At 41.6% G+C, this 18,689-nt stretch overlaps 1 protein-coding gene across 1 annotated transcript in view; it reads left to right on the forward strand.

Annotated features, from left to right (window-relative positions):
• VAV1 (vav guanine nucleotide exchange factor 1) overlaps positions 1-18,689 on the forward strand; it is a gene marked incomplete at its 3' end in the record, with an annotated part of 1,650,237 nt that overhangs the window by 1,148,619 nt on the left and 482,929 nt on the right. The window contains 1 exon segment of the mRNA XM_044084720.1: positions 15,859-15,960. Coding sequence (XP_043940655.1) covers positions 15,859-15,960 — 102 coding nt within the window.

Genomic DNA, 18,689 nt, shown 5'->3' on the forward strand with positions numbered 1-18,689 from the left:
AGATCATGCCTACTAAACCTGGTTGACTTCTTCGAGACAGTCACCAAGGCCATAGACAAGGGAAAGGTTGTTCATGCAGCCTACCTTGACCTTGCTAAGTCTTTCGACACCATTTCCCACTCGGGTATTACAGAAAAACTCACCAGCCTGAATATAAACCCCTATGTCACAAGATGGGTTGCCAACTGGCTTACAGACAGAACTCACACAGTAAGAATAGTGGGCTCCAGGTCCGACTCTAAACCAGTCATAAGAGGTGTCCCACAAGGCTCGGTCCTGGGACCCCTGCTGTTCAGCATATACTTCTCAGAAGTACAGGCAAACACAGGAGGACTATGGCTAAACAAGTTCACTGATGACTGCAAACTGGGAGCCATAATTGACTCTCCGGCTGACACAGACATCCTCCAAAAGGGCCTTACTGAGATGGATACCTGGTGTCAAAGTCATGGCCGCAAGCTAAATGCCAAAAAATGCACAGTCATACCGTTTGGGAAAAACAAAACACCCACGAATTACAGAATTACAGAAGACGTAATAAGGGATCTGGGGATCCAAGTAGATAGTAACCTCTCCTTTGATAATCACATTGCCAAAGTGGTTAGAAAATCCTTCTATGTGGCCCACCTAATCACAAAAGGGTTTGCATCCAGATCAAAAAAGGTCATTGGGCCCCTATATGCATCACTCATCAGACCCATCATAGAGTACAATGCCCCATTTGGGATATACCTTACAAGACACCTGCAACAACTGGAAAGACTACAGAAGTACCTCACCAAGAGGATCACTGGCCTCAAGCAGATGCCCTGTGCAGCTCGACTGAAGAAACTCCAGCTGTACTTGGTTGCATACCATCTATTCATAGGTGATCTCTGCCTGACATACAAGTCCATGTCCAACCCAGAATTGATGGACATGCTCCACCTAAAGAAAACCATATCCCCTCGAGCCACACACTACAGGCATCTAAACCTCACCACAACAATAAATAGGACATGCTGGAGGGATAGATTCCTGTCCCAGAGACTTTCCATGCTCTGGAACAAGATTCCAATCTACATTAGGCAGAGCTCCTCGCTAACCCTCTTCAAGAGAAACCTTGACGAGTGGATGGGAAACAGAAAGTTTACCCCAGGGATCACTTCAATGGCTCTGCTGGACAGAGGCACAGGGAACTAATCTAAAGGTGCGACGAAAGCCAACACATTCTGGCTAGGCTTATAAATGCCTTCAGGCAGATAGCCTAGTACCTACCTACCTATGAACCTATGACCTTCTTGAGTCACATACACCTGTTAGAGAGACTAAACGTAATAAATATGGTACCTTCAAGTGTGGTGCTTGTGCACAATGTGTGCGTATTGTAGACTGTGACAAAGTACACATTCAAAGTAGGGGGAGAGATGTCATTAATAGTGCTTTTCCCAACTGAAACACCAACTGAGTTGTTTATTTGGCTTCCTGCTCACTATGCCAGGCATTTTACATATGTAAAACGGAGCATAGACTGAGGAAGCGTATATATGAGCACTACTATGACATCAGGACATCTAATGACAAAAATGCCTTGTATAAGCACACCTTGACTTGTGCTGGTGCTAATTTTGTATTCTTCGTGGTTGAGCAAGTTCCTGTGGACATTAGGGATGGCCCTTGGGAGGCTCACCTTGAGTACCGGGAACTTTTTTGGCAGGTCACCCGTGATTCTTGGAGACCACCTGGGCTTGAGTACATCAGCTTTGCCCCTCTTTTAAAACGTAGAGCAGCTAAACTGTGATTTTACAACTTATTGGTTAAAATGTGTATCAACATCAGATTATGTTAAATTAGCATTGCACCGAAAAAAAATATTTCTTGTGCTTTTATGTAGATTTACTACAACAGTTAGGTATTGGTGCTATATGGCTACAGCATTTTATGCTATTTTATGTCTCATACTGACATTCAGTTAGTCTATCATAAACTTACACCATGTATTTTTTGGATGTGGTTTATCTTTTGGCCACTAAATGGTAGTATTTATATATTGTTTTAAACTACTATATATTTTTAAACAAAATGTTTCTACATAAAACCTTTTACTGAGTCACTATTTAACTGAGCCACTTATTTGTATATTATTTTTACAATTGTTCAAGAGGTTTTAAGGTATGTACAAAATATGAGCAACACTAGTGAATGTACTTGTAAAAACTTTTGACATCTTACAAGAAACATTTTGAAAGTACTATGGAGTTTTACCTACTCAGTATGTGGTCTGATTAACTTAATTAATTGGATTCACATGATTGGATGAAACTTTTTGAATTCATTTTTAAAAGGAACTTGTCAGTTTGATGTGTGATGAAGTCTGACTTGGTATGGACAAAAACGACTCTTCCATTTTATTGGCGTTTATCATTGTAAATAATAAAGCCTTTTTTGAATACATTGTGCTCTCCCCACTAGTGTGCCTTTCTTCACGTGATTTTGTCTTTTCTGGGCACACTATCCTTGAAACTGTGTTTTTATATATGTATTAATATATATATTTTATATATATATATATATATATATATATATATTCTTCTTCTTTCGGCTTTTTCCCAGTTAGGGGTCGCCACAGCGGATCACCTGTCTGCTCATGGTTGGCAGTGGAATTTTTACAGTGTCCTGTTGACAGCCCAGAGCCCAACCTTCCACAGAAGGCACACACATGCATGCACTCACACCTAGGGCCAATTTAGAGTGTTCAATCCACCTACTGCATGTGTTTGTGATGTGGGAGGAAACCGGAGCACCTGGAGGAAACTCACGCGACCACAGGGAGGACATGCAGACTCCGCACAGAAGACACCCCAGCCGAGGATCGAACTGGAGAACCTCTTGCTGTGAGGCGGCAACGCTAACCGCTGCACCACTGTGGATGCCCTATATATATTTGACATTTGTTTATTGGTGTGGTCTGACTGGGTCTGCAGAACCTGTTTTCAGCAGAGGCCTGGGGAGAAAAGCTCCATATACAGTACAATACAAATATAGTATAATCCAATACAATAAAAATTACATTAGAAATACTAAACAAAAAAATAAGTTGAAAGAACAAACTGCTACAAGATGTTGCAATATATTACTCCACATCTAGACAGTTCTATAGAGTTAAAACATTACAGACCATAATAGTCACTCTCACCATACATGATGTAGACATTGCCCAAAACAGTAGTACGTAGGTAGTACATTGTGTGACATTGACTGTCATAGTACAAGCAAAATAGAATGTTAGTTTGTTAGGAAAATAGCAGCCAGAGAGTTAGTGATGCAGACAGACAGTGAGAGAGAGAGTTACGAAGAACAGAAGCAATAAAGCCTGAGCAGTAGCTTAAGGATATGGTATAGGAACAGAGAAGGAGTTAGAAGAGCCTTAGGATCTTTCAGTCTGTGAGGGATTGAAATGTGAGAGAAGAGGAAGACCTGAGCACTAGGCAGGCTTTATGCAGGAGCAGAGAATGTATTTTTGAGGTGATTTTTTAAAGAGGCTTTGAAATGGGTTAGGCCAGGCATAGATCTGGTAGCTAGTGAATTCCAAAGTACAGAGACAGAGTATGAATACAGAGAGTGACCTGTTTTTTTTTTGTGGGTTTTGAGATAACTAAGAGATTTTTGTCTTCTGATTGTAGGGATCGATTTGGTGTGTACTGTGTGACTAGATTGGCCAGTGCAGGCCAGGCAGTAGGATTGAAAATAAGGTTGTGCAAGGTGGACAGCTGAATAAAGGCAAGTTGGTTGGGAGTTCAAGCCAGTTTAACTCTAGGAGTGGTTTACAGTGGTGTGTGTGATATTTAGAGTTTGTGGCAAATTTTGCAACTTTGCTGTAGCACTGTTCAAACTTGCTTAGGGTAGAATTTTGTAAGTTAGTTAAGACAGGGGCACCATAAATAAGGGAGGGAAGTAAAAATGTTTTTGCAAGGGTAGATGTTCTTTGTGTTTCACTGTTGCAGTCATCACATTTGGGTTATCTGCCCGCAGGTAGCCCTCAGCCGGCCTGAATACCAGAGTCTTTGGATTCCTGTGTCAGATGCTGTCTCTTCTTCCATGATGTCAGGTTGTCAGAGGTATAAAAACATGCAGCCGACACCATTACATCAGTCTTTCTTGCCGTGCGGTGCCCGAAGCAGAAGCAGTTCACAATTGCCAGTTGGCTGACTCTTGAAATTTTTGTTTTTGAGTTTCAGAACCGAAGTCTTCAAAAAAAGATAAGTATCCATAAGTATCCCATTGGAGATCTTTTTTTTTCCTCCAACCGATGTCAGTAAAAGTTAACAAATTGTCTTACCTGTGGAAAGCAAATACCTCATAAAGATTTTCATTCATACTGCATTCCCCTGCTTAGGCCCAGACCATGACGTCCCTCACTGTTGGTTTTGTGCCTTGTTCAACCCCTGAACTATTCATCGTCGGGCTATTTTTGCAGCAAATTATTTTGGTACTTGGTATCAGTACTCCAAAATGGCTTTGTTAAGCCATCCGACTACCGATCTTCAGAAAAAACATAAGGATAAAGACAGAGACAGACCGCATAGGTCCAAAACAGCCAACGACGCTTCCATTAAGCTAGTCGCCAGTCCGCCAGTACTCAGTGAGGAGCTTTCGTAGCCCCTGATACCCGCTACTTCAGATTCGCAGGCCTCTACTGAGACCCATTCAGAGTCCGGTATGCCGCGAGATGCTTCTTCGACTATGGAACCTGTGGATGTCTCTACCTTGGATGGGTCCAGAGCCACTGAGCAGGCATCAGCTTCTGAGGGTGTATTTAGGCTTACAGACTTACATTTTAAACTGACACCATCTTCTTCATCCAGGCCTAAAACTCGCACCACGCCTAGAAAACTGATGTCCAAACCACATGCTCAGGCCCATATGCCTAAAAAACAAATGCTTAGAATGGCTGAAGACCTTACTACTTTAATTAGGGGAAGCCAGCCTTCCCCCTCTAAGAGACCTAGGATTGATTTTCCTTCTGATTCTTCTGATCAGGAATCTGATATTTCTGTTTCTTCTGATTACAAGGACTTGCCCTTATCTGCCATTCCCTCTGCTTCCCTCCAGAAGATTTTTCTTTTGCTGAAACCTTGCACACTCTTAGGGAGCATTTCCGCTGGGAAAGCCAGGATTACTCTGACTCCAAAAAGAGGCTTAGGGAATTTTTTACTCCTTCCTCAAGACAGGCCTTTGGCTATCCCTCCTGTTCTGGACATTGTAAATGATGCTTTCTTGGAATCTAGCCTTTCCTCAGACACTTTACCTCCAGCTCCCAGAAAACCTGACTGGTATTACAGAGTACCTGGCTCTCACAAGTTCCTCTTCAAGAATCCTACTGCAGATCCAGAGACCATTTCCCAAGGACCAAAAGGCGTTAAGGCTACTTCTGCCAAAAATCCTACCCCTTCTGATAGAGATTCTAGAGCCTTGGACAGATGGGATAAGAAGGTATACACTTCTGCTACTTTGGCCATTAGGGCTTTAAATTGCCAGTTTCATATGTTAAAGTACCAGCAGCATATTATGGGACTACTTAAACAGAAAATGTTATTGATTCCTGACCGTGCTGAACACAAAGAATTACAGGATTTAATGCATTCTGCAGAACAAGTTGATAAACATACTTTGCAATGTGGTTTTGAAGCTTTAGAAGCATTTTGCGGGGCTGCTGTCACTGGGTCTGTACTTAGAAAGCATGCTTGGCTTAAGGAGCAAAACTTGCCAGACCATGTTAAAGCTAAATTACTGGATGCTCCCTTAAACCAAGACCGCCTGTTTGGCAACAAAGCAGTAGAAGTCCAAAAAAAGGATGGAGGAAAAAGCTAAATCTATGCAAACTGTTAAAGATTTCCTACAAGAAAAGCCTCCCAGATTTAGTAGGCATTGACCTTCAAAGAATTGGTCCTTTCCAGTCTCTTCCAGGCCTTCTCAGTCCAAACCCAGGAACAGCAGACCACATAGGTTACAGTCTCAGGGTGCACACAGGCCTAAGCAGTGAGGGACTCCCACTTCCAAAGCAGGGAGTAGTAAGCCACTCCCTACGGAAAAATGGCACAATGACTTAACCTTAACCCTTCCAAGCCCTGCTCAACTGCATGCTCCCTTAGGAGGAAAACTCACCCTGCATGCAAAAAACTTGGTACTCATTACCCAGGACAAATGGGGTTTTAATATAGTTTCCCAAGGATACAGATTCCACTTCCACACCCTACCAACCCCAAACAGTTGGCCAGACCTACCCCCAAATGAGTGGGCGGAGGCCCAACAGCAGGTTCTCTCTCTTCTAAGTATCAGGGCTATTCAACCTGTCCCAGCAGAACAAAGAGGACAAGGTTTTTATTCAAGACTTTTCCTGGTACCCAGAAAAGACAGCTCCTGGCATCCTATCCTGGACCTCTCTATTCTAAACACCTTTCTGGTAATCCCAAAATTCAAAATGCTTACACTTCAACAGCTTCTTCTTATGCTAGGCAAAGATGCCTGGTTGGCAACCTTAGGCTTAAAGGAAGCTTACCTGCACATTCCAATAAGGGAATCTTGCAGGAAATACCTTTGCTTCAGGGCAGGCTCCATGCACTATCAGTTCTCTGCACTTCTCTTTGGCTTATCTACTGTGCCCAGGGTATTCACAAAGTGTCTAGCTCCAACCATTGCATTTTTCAGGCACAGAAATATTCAAATATACCCATACTTGGACGATTGTCTGATTCGGGCAGAAAGCCAGGACTTGCTATTACAACATCTGGCATTCGTAAAGAAACTTCTAACCTCACTGGAGTACACCATAAATGAAAAGAAATCTCACCTAGTACCCTGCCAACAGATTGTATTCCTGGGAGCAAGCTTGAACACAACTTCCCAGATGGCTTTCCTCACTCCGGAGAAACAAGTTTATTTGACAACCTACTTCAAACTATTGGCCACAAAGCCCCAGCTATCTACAAGGAAAATTCTGCAAGCCTTGGGGTTCATGGCCTCTTGCATTCTACTAATTTCATATGCAAGACTGCATATGAGGAAACTACAATGGTATCTAAAAAGCCTATGGTGTCAACATTCTCAGGACCTGGAATCAATGATTCCTATCATTCCTTGTATAAAGACAGAGTTCCTTTGGTGGGCAGAGGCCTGCTACCACAACAAGGGGCTCCCTTTCACTCTACCCCCTGCTGCCCAAACCCTAACAACAGATGTATCAGACTATGCATGGGGGCTCACTTGGCAGGGCAGTGCATTCAGGGCAAATGGAACCCGAGACAGATGCACCTGCATATCAACCAAAAAGAAATGTTAGCTGTACAGAATTCCCTGACAGCCTTCAAAGACTGCATTCTTCCAGGACATCTATTGGTAAAGACAGACAACACCACAGTTATGTGGTACATAAACAAGCAGGGGGGAACCCACTCGTACCCTCTCTGCAGACTAGCCATGTCTCTGTGGAACACAGCCTTGAGCTACTAAGTGCACCTACAAGCTCAATTCCTGCCAGGCAAGCTAAATTCACTGGCAGACGACTTAAGCAGAAATCTCATCGACCCACATGAATGGAAACTGGAAACAAAAATATTCAACCTCTTACGGAATAAATTGGGGACGCCAGTGGTGGACCTATTTGCCTCCCCTCAGAACTACCAATTGGACAAATTCTGCACAAAGACTCCCCACAGTCAAGCTTGGAAAGTGGATGCCCTGTCCTTTACCTGGGAAAGCCTCTGTTTATGCCTTTCCCCCTCTTCCTCTCCTCTCAAAGGTTCTGCTAAAGATCAAACAGGACAAGCCAAGGACAATACTGATTGCATCAGACTGGCCACACCAGCATTGGTACCCCCTCTTGCACAGTATGACACTGCTGGAACCATGGCACCTGTCTCAGACCCCTTCCCTGCTGTCCCAGCAGGTGGGCCAGATTCTGCACCCTCATCTTCACACCCTGAACCTTGCAGCCTGGCTAATTCCTTGAGCTCTCCAATAGCATCCCTCAGTAAGCAGGTGCTAGATGTCATTCTGGAGACAAGGAGGCCTAGTACTAGAAAATCCTATGCTGAAAAGTGGAAAAGATACTGTTCCTGGAGCCAGACTCAGGGGATGGGCACAACGGTGCCCAGCCTACCTCATATTCTTCAGTACTTAACAGAAATGCTCCACAAGGGCCTATCCTTCTCCTCAATTAAAATTCATGCCTCTTCCATTTCAGCACATTATAATACTGCGCCACCCCTCTTCTCTCACCCCCTGCTGAAACAATTCCTTAGAGTGGCCAAAAATTTGAGACCCCCCAGGAGAGCCCCCGCTCCAGCCTGGGACCTTAACTTTGTATTGGAAAAGCTCACTCTTCCCCCCTTTGAGCCAGCTGCAACAGCAGAGTTGAAATTCCTTTCTTGGAAAACAGCCTTCCTTCTAGCCATCACTTCAGCAAGAAGAGTGTCTGAATTACAGGCCCTCATGGCAGTGGATCCCTTCATTATCTTCCATGCGGACAGGGTTTCCCTCAGAACCAGTCCTTCCTTTATGCCCAAGGTGGTGTCTATTGTGGTCCTAAATCAGTCCATTCATTTGCCTACTTTTTTCCTTAATCCGCAAAACAAAGGGGGATGAATAGTGCATTCTCTGGACGTGCACAAACTTAGATTTTATTTGGACGGGTCTATGCCTCTCAGAAAATCTGAACAGCTGCTAGTTGGCTTTGCTGCAGGGGCAGAGGGGAAGACCATTTCAAAGCAAACCATTTCAAAATGGATAGCCCATTGCATTAATTTCTGCTACAAGCACCATGGAAAACCTATCCCACAGGGGATAAGATCACATTCCACCAGGGCTGCATCTACCTCTGCAGCCTTTCTCAGAGGAGTCCCTACCAGGGACATCCTAGAAGCTGCTACCTGGAGCTCTGTACATACCTTCATCAAGCATTACCACATGCCTATCTTTTCTAAATCCAGAGCTGGATTTGCCACTGCAGTTTTGCAGGACTTAATATCTGGCCCTAATGCTTTTTAACTTCCTCCTCCCTTCCTTAGCTTTGGGAATCAACCCAAATATGATGACTGCAACAGTGAAACACGAAGAACGTAGCACAGTTGTGTACACTTACCATAAATGTAGCTGTTTGAGTGTATTCACTGTTGCAGTCCTGGTTACCCTCCCTCCAGCCCCCTGACTTATCTTGTCTCTGCCTTTCCTTCTTGCTTGGTATATTTAAGTTTTCTGGTGTATTTGCTTTTTGATGGAGGTCTACCACAACATATAATTGCTTCCCATTGTGGGGGCACCTGACATCTGGGGCAAGAAAAACTGATGTAATGACATCCGCTGCATGTTTTTATACCCCTAACAACCTGACGTCATGGACGAAGAGACAGCATCCGATGCAGGAATCCGAAGACTCTGGTATTCAGGCCGGCTGAGGGTTACCTGTAGGCAGATAACCCAAATGTAATGACTGCAACAGTGAATACACTCGAACATCTACATTTATGGTAAGTGTACACAACTGTACTTTTTGGTTGCTGCAGTAAAGAAATATGTGTTTCTGTATAACAGTCCCAGTTTTTGATGAGTTTTCTTTATATTTTGCTGTAAATGGGGGTCAAATGAAAGTTTGTTGTCAATGATAACACCTAGAAGTTTGGTTTCCTGCACTGTTTCTATGGCAGTGTTGTCAGATGCAAGGATGTTGAAATGATCAGTGACAGGGGAGGTGTTCTGGGGATGACACAGTACTAGTTTTGTCCTCTTTGGATTAAGGAAGAGTCGGGCATTTCTTAGCCAGGATTCAACTGCAGTAAATGACTGCTGAGTTTTTGAAAGTAGTTCTGGTTGAGATTGAACAGTGCAGATTATGGTGGAATTATCAGCGTATTATATGGCGTATTTGTTACATATATATATATATATATATATATATATATATATATATATATATATATATATATATATATATATATGTGTGTGTGTGTGTATCCAGCAATCCAATGAGAGATATATGGATTTATATCTAGCTCAGAAAGCTAGTCAACAATGCCAGAGAGGGGTATTGTATCGAATGGCTTGGCCAAGTAAAGATATGCAGAATGCACTATTTTAACCTCATTCCAGAAGCATTCCTGGCCCAACCAGCAAACTATGCAGGTACTGTCAACTACCCCCTCGGCTCTTCAAGAGCAAGAAAAAAAAGCACTTTACTGTTTTAAGCTGATTGCTGTATGATTGGCTTATTACAGATCCATGCACCCTCTTCTAATTCTTCTGTTGAAGAGCAAAAGCAAAAACCAGATGTTCCTTCTATACAGGTGGCCAGATGCATAACACCCCCTCACTCATGCAAAAACTAGATGTTCCTTCTAAACAGGTGGCCAGATGCATAACACCCACTCACTCCTACAAAAAACAGATGTTCCTTCAAAACAGGTGGCCAGATGCATAACACCCCCTCACTCCTGCACAGCCATTCAGGTCCCATTTTTGTGCCCTGTCCTCAACTCTCTTCTGATGCATTCAAACCCAAGCATTGTAGTAGGGTCTAAACTGTAATAACTACTTGCTACACTGTAGCAAGCAGTTTGCTACAATTTAAAAGTGTATTTTTTTACTAAAATCTGAGTGCTGTAGCACTTAAACTTATACCCTTCCTGCACGGAGTGCTATGGTGCTCAGATTTTACTTAAAAAACAATTCCTTTCTTACGAACTGTAGCAAACTGCTTGCTACAAATGCACCAAACAGCTTCTACAGTTTATACGTTGCCTGCATGGGGCACTACAGTGTTGAGGTTTTAGTTAAAAAAAAGAATTTTTTTTTTAACTGTAGCAAACTGCTTGCTACAATGTACCATGTAGTTGCTACAGTTTAGACCACAAACAGAGCACAACAGTGCTCAGGTTTGACCACAAATGCAATACCGGCTTTGAAAAGTTATTGTTTGTTAGTTACATTAGATCCAGACTTGAGTATGGAATAACAATATGGAAAACTTATATGAAAACAAGCATGCGTAAGCTGGAAAGAGCACAGTAGAAAATATACCAAGGGCATCCAAGGATGTGAAAATTTAAGTTATTATGAAAGACTAAAATATCTGAACTTGTACAGAGTCTTATATAGATATTTAAGAGGAGACCTTATTCAGGTATATAGGCCATTTAGTGACAACTACCTTAGGGAATGTTTGGGGTTATCAAAAAGTACTACAGAATCATCACACAACCTATGTAGAAGATTCTGTAGGAATGAGAAGTGTACTAATTGCTTCTTCTGACAGAGTAGCTGATGCTTGGAACAGACTACCAAATTACATTAAAGCAAGGACTACTTTGGTTATATTTAAGAACAGCATCAACACTTATTATGGGAACAAGTTTTTTGGTATATTGGCAGACTAGAAGGGCAGTAATGCTTATGCTTGAAATATTTGTATGTATGTATGTATTCTATATGTATGTGTGTACATAAGTATGTATGTGTATGCATATGTCTGCACATATGTATTATATATGTATGTGTGTACATATGTATGTATTCTATATGTATGTGTGTACATAAGTATGTATGTGTGTGCATATGTCTGCACATATGTATTATATATGTATGTGTGTATATGTATGTATGTATTATATATGTATGTGTATACATATGTATGTATGTCTGTGCATATGTCTGCAAGTATGTATTATATATGTATGTGTACATATGTATGTATGTATTATATATGTATGTGTATACATATGTATGTATGTCTGTGCATATGTCTGCAAGTATGTATTATGTATGTATGTGTGTACGTATGTATGTATGTGTGTGCATATGTCTGGACATATGTATTATATATGTATGTGTGTACATATGTATGTATGTATTATATATGTATGTGTGTACATATGTATGTATGTCTGTGCATATGTATGTATGTCTGTGCATATGTCTGCAAGTATGTATTATGTATGTATGTGTGTACATATGTATGTATGTGTGTGCATATATCTGCAAGTATGCATTATGCATGTATGTGTGTACATATGTATGTATGTGTGTGCATATGTATGTATGTAGGATGAGCAGAATTTAAAAGGAGTGTGTTCACTGTGTTCACTGAGGGTGAGTAGCATTGGATAACTCTGACCACTGGGCAGTGTGGGCAGGGTAGGTGGGAGGCTCTTAACACTGACTGGGTGGGTACATATAGGCAAGGCCTCTGATGACTGACATGGTGGGTGGAGCATGATCACAGAGGGTGAGTAGCATTACAGAGCTCTGACCACTGTCAGTGAGGGTGGAGGTAGATAGGATACTCTGTTCACTAGCATTTTGAGTGGGGTTAGATCAGGCAGTCCATTCAGTGACAGGGTATGTGGGGGTTAGAGCAGGAATTGTGTTTCCTGGCAGAATGTGAGGGGGTTAGTTAGGAAACACTGACCTCTGATAAAAGGGGTGGGATTATCTAGTTAGCTCTAATCACTGACAGGGTGCAAGGGGTTAGGGAGAGGCTCTGATACATGCTGAGGTGTTTTGGGTTAGGTCGGGGCTGTTAACAACAAAAGGGTAGAAAGATTTCCCTAGGAGCTCTAATCATTGACAGTGTGTTTTGTTTATGCAGGGCTGGTCTCCAAAAGGTGGGTAGAGTTACTTTGGATCCTAAGATCAATAACATCTGGTTGGGGGTCAGATGAGTGGAGATAGGTGGGAGCTGTGATCTTGTAAGAGGGCATTTAGGTAAGATAGGAAACGCTGATCACTCTTATGGTGAGGAGAGTTATATAGGAAACTTAAAACACCAAGCAAGTGTTGATGAGAGGTAGTGGTCTCTGTCCACTCAAAGTGTAGACGGTGTTATGTACTGCTGACAAAGTGGGTGTGGTTACAGAGTGGTAGTGATTGCTAAAAGGATAGGTGGAGTTAGGTATGAACTGCTGACAAAGTGGGTGGGGTTACATAATGGTAGTTAATGCTAACAGTATGGGTGGAGTTAGGTATGCACTGCTGACAAAGTGGGTGGGGTTACATAGTGGTAATAATTGCTAACAGGATGGGTGGAGTTAGGTATGAACTGCTGACAAAGTGGGTGAGGTTACATAGTGTTAGTGATTGCTAACAGTATGGGTGGTGTTAGGTATGCACTGCTGACAAAGTGGGTGTGGTTACAGAGTGGTAGTGATTGCTAAAAGGATAGGTGGAGTTAGGTATGCACTGCTGACAAAGTGGGTGGGGTTACATAGTGGTAATAATTGCTAACAGTATGGGTTGAGTTAGGTATGCACTGCTGACAAAGTGGGTGGGGTTACATAATGGTAGTGATTGGTAACAGTATGGGTGGAGTTAAGTATGCACTGCTGACAAAGTGGGTGGAGTTACATAGTGGTGATTGTTAACAGGATGGGTGGAGTTAGGTAGGGAGCTCTGATCACTGACAGGTTAGGTGGAGTTAGATAGGGAATTTATCTCTTACAGGGTGTATGGTGTTAAATAGGAAGCAGTGCAGGTGGCATAAGTTTGGGACTCTGATCACTGACAGGGTGAGTGGGGTTAGGTGTTCTGAGCAATGAAACATTGGAGAGTTTGATAGGTGGTTTGATTATTGACAGGATGGGTGGGGTTAGGAACGGAGCTCTGATTATTAACAGGGTAGGTTCTTACACTGACAGAGTGCGGTATTGACATGATGGGTTGAGTTAAGTAGTTAGCAGTGATTACTGACAGAGTTGTGGGGTTGGTTAGGTAGGGACTCTTTTCACTGACAAGGAGGGTGAAGTTAGGTGGTTGCAATGATCACTTACAGGGTAGGTGAAGGAGCTTAGCTAGCAACTTCATATCAGTAATACGAATGACGTACAACTTCAGCCTCCTATTCCTGCACAAATATGTGAGAAAACTGATGATGTTTTCACCTCTAAAATGTACATGGATGAGGACTTGATTTGTCATTCAAATTCAGGACATTTTCAGCACTAATTTCTAAGAAGGTGCACCATGGTTTAAAGAATCAATTCATTGCTTTAGATGTATGGGGAGTTGTTAGGTTCCCCACTTCGTGCAGAGAGTTACTATATTGGTTGAATGGCTGAAGGTACTAATTTCTTAACTGGACAGTGGCAGAGTGGTGGGCAACAATTACCAATTGGACAATGTAGGAGTTGCGGTAGATGTCATTTATTGCCACAATGTGTAGAGGGACTGCAGTACTTCAAATAGTACCAAGCCTTGGGGTGGGCACACTGCGCTTTGTAAACAGTCTTAGTACCAAGCCTTGGGGTAGGCACACTGCGCTTTGTAAACAGTCTTAGTACCAAGCCTTGGGGTAGGCACACTGCGCTTTGTAAACAGTCTTAGTACTAAGCCTTGGGGTAGGCACACTGCGCTTTGTAAACAGTCTTAGTACCAAGCCTTGGGGTAGGCACACTGCGCTTTGTAAACAGTCTTTGCATTCCAAGCTTTGGGGTAGGCACACTGCGCTTTGTAAACAGGCTTTGCATTCCAAGCCTTGGGGTAGGCACACTGCGCTTTGTAAACAGTCTTTGCATTCCAAGCCTTGGGGTAGGCACACTGCGCTTTGTAAACAGTCTTAGTACCAAGCCTTGGGGTAGGCACACTGCGCTTTGTAAACAGTCTTAGTACCAAGCCTTGGGGTAGGCACACTGCGCTTTGTAAACAGGCTTTGCATTCCAAGCCTTGGGGTAGGCACACTGCGCTTTGTAAACAGTCTTTGCATTCCAAGCCTTGGGGTAGGCACACTGCGCTTTGTAAACAGTCTTAGTACCAAGCCTTGGGGTGGGCACACTGCGCTTTGTAAACAGTCTTTGCATTCCAAGCTTTGGGGTAGGCACACTGCGCTTTGTAAACAGTCTTTGCATTCCAAGCTTTGGGGTAGGCACACTGCGCTTTGTAAACAGTCTTTGCATTCCAAGCCTTGGGGTAGGCACACTGCGCTTTGTAAACAGTCTTTGTACCAAGCCTTGGGGTGGGCACACTGCGCTTTGTAAACAGTCTTTGCATTCCAAGCCTTGGGGTAGGCACACTGCGCTTTGTAAACAGTCTTTGTACCAAGCCTTGGGGTGGGCACACTGCGCTTTGTAAACAGTCTTAGTACCAAGCCTTGGGGTGGGCACACTGCACTTTGTAAACAGTCTTTGCATTCCAAGCTTTGGGGTAGGCACACTGCACTTTGTAAACAGTCTTTGCATTCCAAGCTTTGGGGTAGGCACACTGCGCTTTGTAAACAGTCTTTGCATTCCAAGCCTTGGGGTAGGCACACTGTGCTTTGTAAACAGTCTTTGCATTCCAAGCCTTGGGGTAGGCACACTGCTCTTTGTAAACAGTCTTTGCATTCCAAGCCTTGGGGTGGGCACACTGCGCTTTGTAAACAGGCTTTGCATTCCAAGCCTTGGGGTGGGCACACTGCGCTTTGTAAACAGTCTTAGTACCAAGCCTTGGGGTGGGCACACTGCGCTTTGTAAACAGTCTTAGTACCAAGCCTTGGGGTGGGCACACTGCGCTTTGTAAACAGGCTTTGCATTTCTTTTCTTATGCTTGCTGTGTAAGACACTTTGCCAAGTGCCTTGTCCTTTCAGAATTGCATGCAGCTATCAGTGCATATGTGTAAGGGTAACTGAGGGCTGTTTTCAGTATAGGAATGTGGAGGGTGGGTTACAGGACCTTTCTAAGCTGGTACTCTCCCTACTACATCATATGTGTGCTATGGACATGGAGGACAGGTGTTCATGAATTCTAACAAGTATTTTCTTCACTAAGCAAAACATATTTCTGTAAATATACTACAGCTATAGCTTCTGATTTATTTCATTAATTCAGGAAATATTCATTGCACCATTCCATCTTTTCTAGGTCTAACATTTATCCAACTAATGCAATGGCGAACAACCATGACTTTCAGATGTTCTCCTTTCAAGACACAGCATCATGCAAAGCTTGCCAAATGCTGCTAAGGTAAAACATCAGCAATAATAAGAGTGTAATTTTATGATTCACACAAAATGGTAGATAGATAGATAGATATAGATTAGATATACCTCTCAACTGTACAAATTTTCACAGAATGTTCACATTTTTGCCTCATATTTTGGTCCACTTTTCAAAAACTTGTGTTTTTTGGCAAATTAGCAGGAAATCATTAAAGGTTATTAAAGTTAAAAAATAATGACAGAGATTTGGGTTTCAGACTTCATACTATTCAGAAAAAAAACATGCTAATATAAAACCTCTTCTGTTAACTTTCTAAGTTTGTAAGAGCATTATTTAAAATTGTCCCTATTTTGGGGCCTTTATCCCACTTTTATTTATGGCTTTGTCCAGATTTCTTGCTCTAAGAGGTTGAGAGGTATGGATATAGATATAGATATACCATCACATTAGTGTTAGAATCTGTTAACTATAACAAATAAAAATGAGTGTTAACACATATAGATTATTTATTCCAGTCAGGTATTGTTTTATAACAATTAAGCTTTTTTCAGGCAAAGCATATACTGTGAGGAACCACTTTCATTCCAGTAATAAAACCTTATGAAATGAAGGTCTGATGAAATACAGCAGAAAAGCACAAATAAGGAAAGATAAATATTAAAAGGCCCATTGATTCTGGGTAATATCTATATACTAACACTGAGCATCACCTGAGCAGTTACACACAAAGAAGCAGGTATATGCCTAACGTACTTCAGAGGCGGCAGTACTGTGGGACTACAGAAGAGATATGTTACTGCACACTGACCTGGAAAGTAGAGCACAGCAAATAGGAAAATGAGCTACATTGAAGCAACAGTTAGTGTACGCACCACATCTGATATGTGAAAATGTGTTATAATATGCTTACACAGAGCTGTAAACCCACCAGAACACTATGTACTGGTGGTGATGGAATTACTAAAGCCTTCTGTGCCACAGTGGTTGCAGTCCTTCAACAAGCTATTTTCCATTGACACACATGACCTATACACACACCCAGACAGATGGGCCCACCAACTCCAGTCACTTTATTGACTGGATGCACTTCAGATGTGTCATTGTGATCAGATTTATAAATCAATATATAAATAATAGCTGTGGTAAATGCTGTGATCCTGTTGTTGTCAGGCCCACAGCAACCCTTGTTCATACATGCACACACACACACACACACACACACACACACACACACACACACACACACACACACACACACACACACAGACTGAAGCACCAGTTAATACTTGCTAAAATATTGATTCACTGTACTGTTTTCTCTTTACCAACTCTTCTCGTCTGCTGAAAGCTGCCGCTGGCATCATACACCTCTCCTTCTTGGTTATACAGTGTTGTAATTCTCTGACGACTTGTGTAATTAAAGAAGTCTCTGAGATAGGTTGTTCTTTTGTGCTGTTAAAAAAAAAAGACAGAAAAACAAATCCAAGAAGGTTACTTTTGCGACTGGACAGCGGATCTGATAGGGGAACTGGTGCATTTTCACACCTCTGCAGCTTCAGTTTGGTCATCCCTGAATATGGAATCAGAGTGCAGGGGTATGACTGGGCACTCACTGACATACGAAAATGAAGTGTTACACTGAACAAGCCTCAGAGAAGAACTAGCCATTGGTATCATGACTGGTAACCATGTCCTAAATTATTTCTTATGTTTTAAGAAAATGCATAAATCAATACCTCTATCATTAAGAGACATCAGTCAGACTCCTAATACAAATTCTGTACGTCAGTACAGGGCTCAGGTCATAAGTAATTACTCAAAAACGAATGGACAAAAGAACAGCTGGGAATGACCACGAACAAGTTCAACTAGAGTGAGTTTAAAGGTATTACTATTACATGCCACATAATGAGGTGTTCACATACCTTTGTTTTAGGTACACATGTGCAGCTGGTATTGTGCATTAATTAATTGAATACACTGATTAATGTCCGCGACTCTGGACTATAGTGCAAGAATTCTTATGCAGGATAAACAGCAACTCGGCCAATTGTATAGGAAGCAGTAACTTAACATTATATTGAATATGTCATGTATAGGATATAGGAAGCAATATGTTAACATTATATTAAATATATATAGGATATAGGAAGCAATATGTTAACATTATATTAAATATGTCATATATAGGATATAGGAAGCAATATGTTAACATTATATTAAATATGTCATGTATAGGATATAGGAAGCAATATGTTAACATTGTATTAAATATGTCATGTATAGGATATAGGAAGCAATATGTTAACATTATATTAAATATGTCATGTATAGGATATAGGAAGCAATATGTTAACATTATATTAAATATGTCATGTATAGGATATAGGAAGCAATATGTTAACATTATATTAAATATGTCATGTATAGGATATAGGAAGCAATATGTTAACATTATATTAAATATGTCATGTATAGGATATAGGAAGCAATATGTTAACATTATATTAAATATGTCATGTATAGGATATAGGAAGCAATATGTTAACATTATATTAAATATGTCATGTATAGGATATAGGAAGCAATATGTTAACATTATATTAAATATGTCATGCATATGATATAGGAAGCAATATATTAACATTATATTAAATATGTCATGTATAGGATATAGGAAGTAATATGCTAACATTATATTAAATACGTCATGTATAGGATATAGGAAGCAATATGTTAACATTATATTAAAT

The sequence above is a fragment of the Protopterus annectens genome, chromosome 9.part0, assembly GCF_019279795.1.
Source record: "Protopterus annectens isolate FY-2018-M chromosome 9.part0, PAN1.0, whole genome shotgun sequence".
Classification (NCBI taxonomy): domain Eukaryota; kingdom Metazoa; phylum Chordata; order Ceratodontiformes; family Protopteridae; genus Protopterus; species Protopterus annectens.